We start from the raw sequence: 12,327 nt of genomic DNA on the forward strand, positions 1-12,327 counted from the left end.
TAAAATATATATTATTTGACTCAGAAAGATCAAAAGAAAATCTTACCTTGAAATATGCATGAAGTAGAACCAGTGACTTAAAAAAATTCTTACCCCCTTAGATGCCTTGCCAAACACATTTATATTTTAGATAAAATACATGAATAAAAATGAATTTTAAAATACATTCATATTTCTACATGAAATTCCTCAACAATTCAGGCACAGGCACTGCTCTATATAGCAGAAAGGATGATATTCCCTCTTTGGCTTTCCCGTTGATCTGTTCTTGAAGAAAAGGTTTAGCTAGAAAATTGAGAATCTATAGAAAAACACTTTGGAAATTACCTCTTACATGGAGTCCCCTTAAAGCAAACTCATTTAATCATGCCAAAGAAATTAATAAGGGTTTCTTATTGTTGCTGATTGTGATTGTTTGGTTATTATCCTTAATAATTTCCCACTGTTGGTTTTGCCTCCTTAGCCAAGTAAAAAGTATAACTTATGACTTCCAGATGCAAACCACAGTTAACAGCTTTACAATTAGACTCAAAATTAGTTTAGCTTCTTTGTGAAGTTCCCTAAAGGTAAGGTTAAAAGTAGAAACAATAGGGCAGTGAGAAATAAAGGGAGAGGATTTCAAACACATAGTACAAACAGAGAACAGAATCACAGAACACCACCACAACAGTGGACTCTAAGACAAGATGGCAGACAGATGGCCAGACAAGAGACGCATGCTTGACTGCTAAGCCAAAGAAAGCAAACACAAGAACAAAACCACACTGAGATGCTGAGAGGGCAGCTCTTGGGGCTGCTGTGATCCAATGGAAATAATAATAATAAAAAAAAGAGAACCCATGAAATAAGAAGTACAAAAGAAAGTTACCCCCACAACTCATACATTGGACTTGCTGAATTAGCCTGGATGTGTCACTGGGATGAAACACAAGATGGCATCATTACAGCTCATGCATTGGTTATGGAGGCCATGGTTAGTTGGATGGCTACAAAACTGTCACTGCATGCCACAAAATGTTCCTGCACTGTACAGAAATAAAAGGCACAACAAATACTCTGCATCTGCAATAAAATTCTTTTTATGCCATCTGGAATTTGTGGAGAGAGATGTGTTATTCTGCTTGTGTTTCTATGTGTGTTTCCTTTTTTTTATCTGACTCATCTGCCTCCTTTAATTAATTGCATTGTCAAAAAGGGGAGAGTAAAAGCATTTGGATTGTGCAGATGGGGGAAAAATAAAAAGGGAAAAATCAAAGAAATTAAAAGGAAAACATATAAATAGGAGGAAGAGGAAGGAAACGTAGTATTTCATTCTTTTGTACACAACTTTCTTGGATTTTTTTCTTCTTTTTTTTTTTTTTTTTTTTTTCTTGAGTATAGATACTTAAGGAATACATGCTGAACGGGGAGAAATTTGGGGAATAGGATGGCAAGAAAAGATTTTGTTGCCTTATTTGATTTATATATCTATATGTCTCTCAGTATTAAAAAATAATGATTATATTACTCCACAAAAGTATAGCAATGAGTTAAAAAGAGCCATAATGACTAAAATACTACATATGAATCAACACAAAATAAAGTAAATTGAACCACCAAAAATTCATGCGGCACAAGATGAGGTGAAACGACAGAAAATGCTCTTCAAAAATACACAAAGTATATATCTATTTATATATATACACCAGAATGTGCATATATGGATAGATATATCTGTATGATTTTTTTTCTCTCCACCCCTCCGAAAGATAACTGAATTATGGAATAATCATTAGAATTATGAAAGAGAAGGAAATGAAACCTAAAGAAAAATCAACATGCTCTGTTTGCCAAGTTAAAACAGCATCATGCATTTCCCATGTTGGCTGATGTAAGAATGATGGTGTGAATTTCTGTGTAAACACATGACTGATGGTGGGGGCTGTTGTTAATCTCTGTTTACATTAGTCTTATATCATTTATACTGTGTCTACATATATATGGAGTGAGAGGCATTATATATGTAGTATACACATATATTCCATATAAACATATATATATACACACAGTACATATACTGGGGGTTATGGGAGAAAAAATACAGAAACAAAAGAATTTAAAAAAAACATAAAAACCTCTCTTTAAAAACCCAATCCCTCTTTATTTATTTACTTTTTTTTAGGGGGGATTTGCTTAATGATTTCATTAAGCTCACCTTGTCAACTACTTGCATTGGCGTTTGAAATCAGGAAGTTCTCATGAATTTGGCTTGAAATTCTCCCTTAAACATGCCCACCTTTTACTTGCAACCTAAGAAGCCCTGTTCCTTGACTATAGCATAAGTGTGGCATTCCAAGCAAAGACTTTTACTACCCAGAAGTGATGTTTGAATCATATTAAATCAGAATCATATGCCCCCAACCTAAGTAATAGAAGAATGTTCTTTGGGGTAACATTTTACAGTGTCAGCAAATAAAATCCAAGATTTGGTAAGTTTTTAATGACTCAGTGCCAGATTTTCATATAATACTTGTTTGAGTTTTCTTAAATTCATAAGGATTAAGAATCCAATTCCGCCTAGAGTACACATATATGGATGTGAACTTGGTGTTTCACCAAATGTAAATTTTACCTACAATGGGTCAGGGATTATAGTGGGACTAGTAAAGAGGAAAAAGGTAGCAAGAATACCCAGTGCACATTTTAGGATAGCAGGCTGGAGGAGTGAAAATATATCTGAGAACCACTTTGGGAATAGTAATTATTTTGTGATCTCAGATCCCTGCCACTAGTTTAAGCCTCTCCCCCCTTAATCCAACCATTATGAGAGTTTTTTAGCACAGTCCTATTGATGGATAGATGTGTTTCATCATGACTTCCTCTTACTGTCTGTGCTCTGGTGGAAGTATTGTCCCTTGAGAGTTAATCAAAGGACATTTAACACAAGTGGAGGCAAAAACCCTGGCTAATTGACAACCAGAAAAATGTATCCCTGGATAAATGACTGGATGAGTCAATGTAGTTGTTAACTATTGCCATGCCCACTTCTCAAGGGTACAAGGCATTTTCCAGATTTTTCCTTTGCTCTGTGATTCTTGACACCAAGATTTTTAAAATCTTGAGATAATATATAAACTACAGGAAGCTGATAATTTCTAACTGTTCAGAAGCTAATCAGGGAATACATTTGTTTTGCTTTTATTTCTATTTCCAATGATAGAGATACTGGGGGCATGAGAACAAGGGAAAGAGAGGGAAGAAACGGAAAGTGAATGTCATCCATTTGTCTGTCTTAAATACACATGCCCATATTTTAAATCACAAAGATGAATTTGCTAAAAATACCAATTGCAATTCGCCTTTCATAATCTCATGAGTGAATCTCATTTCCTAGGGGTTATTTGACTCTTCTGTAGTTTATCTTTTTGTTGTTGCTGTTCCATCCAAAAAAGTAAGAAGGGCGATGAAATATATGAGTTTCCTGTACCATTTAATATTAATAGAAGTGTAGTTGAGAAGGAAAGAGTTTATATGCAAAGGTATATACACATATAAATTTGAAATATTAAATTGACACTGATTTCCTTTGTGGGGAACACAATCAATGTTTATAAATTAGTCAAGTGAAAAAGCTGATCTGAACTTGAGATACTTAAATAATTATTCAAATATTCTTCTGAGTATTCTCATTTGATGCAAATGGCTTCATTAGTATTTTATAGTTGCAAGTTTCATTTCTGATTTCTTAAAGTCAGTGTTTGGAAAATGTGATATTCTGAACACTATGACTCATCATAAAATGATCTAGTGTCTAAGAAAAGAAAGGGTAGTGAAAAGTAGGGAATTCCTTTTTGTTAAAGAAACATGGATTTTGTGAGGGCAATTCTTATATATGAAATCATATATTTTAATATCTCAACAGGCTTTATTTAGCTACTTAAGGGGAGTGAAATGAGAGGAATAAAAAATCTCTAATTCTAATTTAAAATGATGAAGTATTTTGAAAGTCATATTAATTTAGTCAACAAATGCTAATTTAGTTTTTACTCTGGGTCTTGCTTTCATGGCTTAGTATTTAATTTTTTTTCATCCACATAGTTCTAAAAAAATTACACAGAAAATTTGAAATGCCTTGGGTTTTCAAGGTTTTTAGACTACCCTCAAATAAACTCCATAAAAATTTTAAGTTGACTCTAAATATGACCAAGTCACTCCAAACCTAGGAGGGTTCTAGTGCCAAAGAGGGTTCTGAGTGTAACAAGCAACTGATTATATCAGACTCAAAACAAGCAGCTCTGAAACCCATTTTTGATTTAATGAAAATTAAATGAGAAAAATAATTTTATTTGAAATTTGATGCCCCTATAAAAGTTTTTGAATACAGACTATACTAACTGCCCACATTTATAAAAATAAGAGCTTCCACTGGACCTAAATTCATCAAGAAAAATATGTAGGTGTTAAATGACTTCTCCTTGTGAGAGCTAGAAAAGAATAAGCTTACTGACAAAATGATAGGAGATAAGGTTATTGTTAACTAAGGAACAAGAAGGCCTGGGTTAGTCATATTTAGTATTTCCATCAAACATCAGGTCTAGAAGACAGTATTTTAGAAACTGAGGCAGTGATTTAGGGTATTCAAAGTCAGCTGTGGTCAATATTCATATAAGGATATCAGGATTAACAATCTTGTCAAATTTATATAAATGTCAGCATTATCTGTCCTTGCTCCAGAAACAACTGGCCTAAATTTTTAAATGATGTAATCTATATTGTTTTTGGAAGATGTGGATGTTATGGGGGTATTTCGCATGTTATGCTAAAGAGGGTTTGGGAGCTCTATGGACTTAACTGTCATCAATGTTAATCAGGTTCTTTGGGTGAAACTTCTGCCTCAGTAGTAATATCTTTCTACTCCCTGTATTAAGTATGACTCTGACATATATCTCTGTGTATCCAAGTCATTTACCAGGAATACAATACTGAGTAAATCCATTTAGAGAGAAAAAATATGTGTTCTTCAAATGTGATATGCTGAATAATCCCAGGAAGAAGGGATCCACATTAGTCTTTCAGAGGTATAGGTGGTTCCTTCAGGGTGAGGACTCTGTCCCCTATTTCAGATACCCCTTCCAGGCTCCCTTTAGAACACTACAGAGTATGTTAAACACTGCTTTTAGTCTCCCACCCACCCATGCAATTACATTACTTTAGAAATTCTGACACTGACTGTCCTCTGCTTTTGAATCAGATGAAATATCTGTGCAGCCACTAAAAACAAATACACTTGGTTTGAGGGATTTAAGTTTGGGTCTATTCATGTTTAATATCAAATGGCACCTACAACTTAGGGAGCTGTAGAATTTGTGAATCTGAAATCTAGAAAAAACTCTGTTTTATGATAGAAGTTGCCATGGAGATAGCTATGTGGGAGAGGGAAGGTAGTAGGGAAAGATGGTGGTAATATTTTGAAATGGTCAAGCCTCAATTTTTATAAGACAGCTTAAAACCTAAAGTTTTGATAAACATTGTTGCTATCACTGCTCTGAAGGCAAGAAAAGTGAGAAAAATAGTCCAAATTAAAATCTAATAGTTCACAAAATCAGTCAATTTAAGATATGTCTTGGGAATCATGCTATATTCATATCTGAATCCTTAACATGCTTAACACATTCAGTTGACCCTCAAAAAATAATAGTTGAGCTGAATTATGGTGGAGACTTAATTTAGATGGTTAAGCTCCTTATTCTATTTTGCAACAGTTCATTTATTAAAATTATTGGAGTAGAAAGGACCCAAACTTAGAGATATATTGTATCCTATGCTCTGAAAAACTTACATAATGAATGAATCAATCAATGGATAAAAACAAACTTTGGTACAGATTGAATGTATCTGTCCTTAAGAGTTAAAACCTCAGTATGTCATGATTATTACCCAATAATCTGAAAAGTAAAAAATGTGACTAGTCAGTTCACATTTACTTTTCTTCTACACTGCTGAGCTCCCAAAGGGATGGGTAACTCTAGAATGGGAAGGCCTCCATATTCCTGATCTGTCCCCATAATTAAAGGACAGTAACCCATAGAACTTCCTGGATCCAAAGCCACTTGCAAGATACCAAGCAGTCAGGCTTCCACAAAATTTGAAAAGTTGTAAATCATTTTGAGATAAGAAATGGAACGTTTTTACTATGGTTATATTATTTTTTTCATGAAGCTTAAATTTCACTAGAACTAGCAAAAGAAAGTGTAATTAATGGCTTGCTTTTTTTAAAGAAAAGGAAAATATAGTAAAACAACCCAAAGAACCAACTAGAAAATTCTATTTATTTATCTTTGCCTTGGCAGAAATAAGATCCTAACCCAACTCCAGCTTTTAATTCTATTAAACATACACAGAAATTCGATGATATCTGTTCTCTATTATATATATATATACATAAATATTGAACTTATAGCAAGTCTCAAAACAAATGACTTGGGGAAGTTGCTAAGACATAATCAGGGACTGCAGTTGCCTGCTGGACATTCTATCATATATAGCTCACTATAAATAAAGACCATAAACCATCAAAATGTATCTGGGTCCAAATGGGGAACACACTGAAGCTTCTAATTGCCAAAGTCCGCTCAACTCCAGCACAGGAGATACATTTTGAAGCATCGCAGCCGTTGACATGGCATGGTTCAGTACTAATTTTGTGTTTACTATGCTATATTGCTGCACAAGTTCTCTAAACACACATTGAACAAAATTAGTATAAATATAATACCATGTTAATTGCTGTTGAAATCCCATGGAAAATGCTTTTTTGGCTGTGGTGGTGGTTTGGTTTTGGTTTTTGGTTTGGTTTTATTTGCCAGTAAGAAAAATTCATGAGGTTTAAATGATCTTTATGGCTCCACTTTGGATTCATGGTTTTTTGATGTCATTCTAATACCAACTTGTTCATGTTCCCACCCCCATGTCAATTTCATAGCTGCCACTGGTACAAAACAATTGCTGTTCCAGTAGTTAATTTGGGCAATGGATGCCTAAAATTAGGTCAGCAACCATGTATTTTTCTTTAACTATCAAGGGATTGACTTTAAATTTCCATGGCCTCTTATCACTCTTTCCATGGGATTTGATGCTTTTTGTAATATATTAATATTTATATATGTATGTTTATACATATATAGATATAAGAAATACACACATTAACACACTATAATATATATAAAACACATGTATATTCACATATATGTATGTATTGTTTTTTGCAAATGAAAAAAATAAAGCAAGCAAAACAAGACTGACCTAACCTACCTGTACTAGGTTCACATTCAACGAAGTCTTCATCATCGCTTGAACATTCAGCAGATGAAACAAGGTCATCTGATGTTGGCTGTGCATGTCAAAGAAAATATAATGGGGTGGGGGAAGAAAGAGAAAAGAAAAGAGATAAGGAAACCAATGAACAAAACATCAAAGACATATTGCTGTGCCCTGCCTCCCATCAATGTGACTGCTTTACTTCTCTATAGAGGGCATGATGGAACATGGATAATTTGTAACTCCTGGGTAACTGTGAGTAGCTCTGAGTGCAGACAATGAGTGTGGTTCTTGTGTGAAGTTGAAAGACCCTACGTGGTTCCAGGAGGCTCAAGTCTATCCCATCCTTGCAATTTACATTGAACAGTCTGGTCCATTCTGACTGACAGTTCAATGTGGAACATCAGAAGGGCAGGAGCAGGGCTATGGAGAATGGGGGTGAAACAGAAGTGCAAGCCAGCACATAACACGCTGCAGCTCTGCCAGGGCTTCACTGCAGATGGTACATGGTCTCCAGTGTAAAAGTCACGGTTGTGAATCTATAGGCTGCATAATTAATGGGCACTGTGGAATGCAGTCTGTTCAGGAACAACATAATGGTTCCTCTCTCAACAACAGTGATTTCTTCATGTAATTGCTGCAATTAGCTGAATTAGTAATGTAGTCCAGCAGAAAGATACAACACCATAGCCTCTGGACACACGTAAGACTGTTTCTGAAGAAAGCAAAAGGAAAAAAAAATTGATTGCAACAATAATAATTTCCAATGAGATTAAAAAAATGAGTCTGGCTGAAATGCCCCAATGTGTGGGAATTTGTTGCAAGAAATATAGCGAGCATAGGTATTGGCAGTAAGGAGGGCTTTTGCTACAGAGATACAGGAGGGCCATTTTCTGTACCTGGTATCTATCACAGGCATAATAAATGCTGTTGAATTAATTAATCTATTAATATTATGTAAAATAAATCTTTGCCCTACTTTGTATATATGAGTATTCAATATATAATAGTTGTTCAATAAATATGTTTTCTTTTCCCTTCTTGATGGTAATAATATTAACTGACTTGTTGGTTCTATTATTCCCAAGGCACTGAAGTCTGAATCCATATGCAAGAGGAAAAGCATTTGCAAGTCAGAGGCTGTGCTAGAAATGTATATATCCTTATCAGTTAAAGTGAATGAATTGGACACAATTCTCATTACACTCCTTTGAGACAAGATGATTACTATACTTTTGAAGACAACTGAAGTTCAGAGAGATTAAGTGAACTCCTGAAGGACACACAGCTAGTAAGAAACCAAAGATTTGAAAAGATGTTTTGTGGCCTATTATTTTTTATGTACACAGACTTTTCATACTCCTTACCTGATGTTATGGGCAGAACTGTGTCTCCCCCCAACCCCCCAAATGTTAAAGTCTGAATTCCTAGTACCTTAGCATGTGGCTGCATTTGGATATAGTGTTCTTATAAAGAGATGAGATTAAGAACAGACAGAAATGACTATGTAGGGGCACAAAGAAGGATCGATTGACACCCACAAACTGAAGAGACAGGCCTCAGAAGAAACCAACCTTGCTGAGACCTTGATCTCTGACTTCTAGCTTTCAGAACTGTGAGAAAATATTTCTCTGTTGTTTGAGTCACTTAGTCTGTGGTACTTTGTTATGGCCGCCCTTGATCCTAACACACGGCACCCCATATATACGCACAGGCCGCACCCTTTTTGAAACAGATATTCTAGGCATAGACTTACTGTTCACTGCAAAGAAGAGTAGAAAAACCACAACAGGCCATTGATTTTACTTAATTGACATTGGCAGAGAGGTGCCTTAAACCATGTTATTGATCTTTATTCTACATCGGACAGAGAGCTACTTCATTCCCTGCTCCTCCTTCAAGTTAACAAAAAAGAGAATTTTCAAGCATACTATTTTTTTGCAATTAGACACTCCTGAAGTGTGCATTTCATTTTAGCAGCTGAAGCTGTCTTTGTATCCTGGGGGGCATACTCCCTTGGATTTTCCTGTTGTAATAGGATCTTATCCCAGATATTTTGGGAATGGAAGTGGTAGGGCGTAAATACTAAGTTTACAAATGCAGAAGACAGGTATAAGAGGCAAACACCATTTTTGGAAGGGTTACACTCATCATTTGGTAGTCTAAAACATGCATTATTTGGGTGGGATAACAACCCCCAAATAGAGAAAAAATGTTTGGGGAAGATGAAGGGGTCTCTTAGATATTATGATGTTTTTGACCTGCCAAAACCCCACAGTACTTAAATGAATATACAGTGTGTATGTGGTATAAAATTGAAGGAGGGCAATGAGGGGGGAAAAGTTAGAAAAATTCCTTAGAGTGTGACAGTGAAAAAGAGACTGAAAATAGATGTCTTATGTATAATCAATTGCAAATTAATTGTTGGTGCCTTGATTATGATGACCTTAAAGAATAGCCTGCATACAGCTTAACTAGCTTTGGTTCCCTAGTAGTTAGTGAAAGCTGGTGCTATAATGAAAATTCAGCTCTTGCCTCAAGAGCTGAAGGCCACACAATGTTAAAAGTTCATTAGCAAGTGCATGACAACAATGCATACACCCAATTGAAAATGCATTAACATAATATTAGTGGAATCTTAATTCTAAGACAGTTCTCTGAATTTGTATTGACCATACAAATGAATTTTTTTCTCCCCAAGAACAATTCTAACCTCTGAGTTGGAAGCACATGTCTTCTCTTCCTCAGTTTCCCTCTGCTTCTTTTAATACTACGTAAGTTCCCCCCAGGGGAACTGGGTATAGATGACCTTCGCCACCACTCCTTCCCCATCACTACCTCTACTTCTGTCCCTAAAATATGTCCCTAAGTCCCGCTGCAGCCCCGCACATACACTTTTTTAATCTCTGACTCCTTTTCTTTCCAGTTACCTATCCCCATGGCCCACTTCTTAGAGATTTGTTTTCTGCTGATCTTCTATATGTATATGGATGAATTCAATGTTTCCTCTAGGTAACAGATGCACATACTGCCAGTAGCTTCTATAAATGGTGGCCAAGATGCAAAGAAAATTAAATGAAAGGCAGCCCAGCATAGTGTGGTAAGAGTAGGCAAGATTCTAGACAACTATAAATCCCAGCTCTTCCACATATACTAGTGACTTGAAAGCAACTTACTTCCCTGCTCCAAGCCTCAATGTCTTCATCTGTAAATTGGGATACACAGAGTGTCTTATTATCAGCTGGGTATGTGATTTAAATGTTATGTTGTTACAGGGCAATCCCAAAAGGAAATGGGATGGCTTGGATATGAGTCCTTATCTACATACTTGAAAAAAAAAAAAAAACAACTAAGAATAAGACCCAAAGTCAGGCACACAGAGAAAAGTTAACAGAATGTTTATTTGCAGTAGCCCACCTTTGATTATGTAGGTACCTCTCTTTTTCTTTCTCCTTTTCCTAATAAACCTGTCCTTTTAAAATGTAAGATAAACAAAAAAAGTGTTTATTTATGAGGGAAATGAAAAGAGAGGGAGCACTGAGAGAGAGAGAGAGAGAGAGAGAGAGAGAGAGAGAGAGATATTAATTGGTCAATATGTCCTACTGGTAACAACACCTGAGCTATGACCCCAGGTACATGCTGAAGGCAGGCAAAAACAAGTTCCCTCCAGCCCACATATCCTTCCTTTTCTATCAAGCATGGCTCCTTAATGCCTCCCTTAGTTGCCAGCAGTCCCCCTTTCAAGAAGTCAAAAGTTATGCAGACCCATGCCATGATGGAAGTTGTAGTTTTAGGTGCCTGCGACCTCTTTGGCATGGAGGTGGGGGTGGAGTCCATAAAGCATTAGTGGGTAGAGTTCATTCAGGACATACTGTTCCCCCAACAACTGTCCCCCACAACTGTTCCTCAAAATGTTAAAAGTGAAACTCTGTTTCTGGCATATGGTGTATGCTCAATAAATATTAGCAAACACTAACTTACTCTGTTGAGTAATAATGCTGAACCTGGCGGTCACTTCTGATTTAAATAAATTTGCTATCTGCTCATGCAATCTCTATTTTTAATAATTCATCTGCCATTAGAACTATTCTTTGTTGCTGATAATTCATTACCTTCATCCACTTGTACAAACACCATGTCTGATTGTATCTGTCATGAAGAATGATAAAGAAAATACACTTATAAAGATGCTAATGGAGGGCCTCCCTGGTGGTGCAAGGGGTTAAGCACCACACTGTGAAGCAGTCTGCAGCCTCTGCAGCACTAGTTCAATCCTTGGCTGGCCAGGGAGCAACCCACATGGTGCAGCAGACCTCTCCTGTCTCACCCACTGCTCCCCTCAGCAGTGTATTTCAGTCAGTCTTCCTATTCTGTTCCCCACTCTGTCTCTGGGGAATCCTCTCACCCTCCTGCACATCTGGCCTATACCCCAGTTCTTGTATAAGTAAATAAATCTTAAAAAAAAAGATGCTAATAGAGCTTTAAAAAATCACCCAGAAGATGATCTGCTCCCAGTGGCTCAGCTTCCACACATTCTTTGTGGGTCTTATGTGAATACAGTCCCTTCTTTTCTGCCCCTCTAACATCATCATCACCCTTTTCCATGACAGCCAATGGAACTCCTAAACCAATGACAATATTTCAGCCCCCTTGTTGCTGATGTGGTAACCCCTGTTAACCTAGAGCACCTGGGTTGGACACTGCCAGGACTGCCATGGAACACGGTGTAGTTACAGAAAGATTTGCTCTGCCAGGGCAGCAAGCTATGATTTGCAAAGAACTTGGGATTAAGAATGCTGTATTTGATTAGAGGAAGATAAGGACTCCATGGAGAGATCTGCAAATAGCCCAAGGCCAGCTGGCAAGCTTGTGTGGAAAAGCAGTGTGCTTGAAAAGCATGCATGGATTGGGGCTGCCCACATCCCTGTGCCCATGACCTAGGTTTGTGAGAAGACACGTGAGAACTTTCACTGAGGTGAATGACCCTCACTGAGTAATCAAAAACCAGGTGCCCGGGCACAGGAGTGGGGT

General features: G+C 36.7%; 1 protein-coding gene across 18 annotated transcripts in view; it reads right to left on the bottom strand.

Annotated features, from left to right (window-relative positions):
- The window catches only part of NRXN3 (neurexin 3), a gene marked incomplete at both ends in the record, with an annotated part of 1,501,492 nt that overhangs the window by 36,132 nt on the left and 1,453,033 nt on the right, over positions 1 to 12,327 (bottom strand). For 13 of the 18 annotated variants that reach the window (XM_084241403.1, XM_084241402.1, XM_084241405.1 and 10 more), the window contains one exon: positions 7,291 to 7,369. In XM_084241403.1, the coding sequence (XP_084097529.1) occupies positions 7,291 to 7,369 (79 nt within the window). Of the gene's footprint in view, positions 1 to 7,281; positions 7,370 to 12,327 lie in introns of all 18 variants that reach the window. The other 5 variants (XM_084241396.1, XM_084241393.1, XM_084241392.1 and 2 more) reach the window with 1 other exon arrangement.

The sequence above is a fragment of the Talpa europaea genome, assembly GCF_964194135.1.
Source record: "Talpa europaea genome assembly, chromosome: 8".
NCBI lineage: Eukaryota > Metazoa > Chordata > Mammalia > Eulipotyphla > Talpidae > Talpa > Talpa europaea.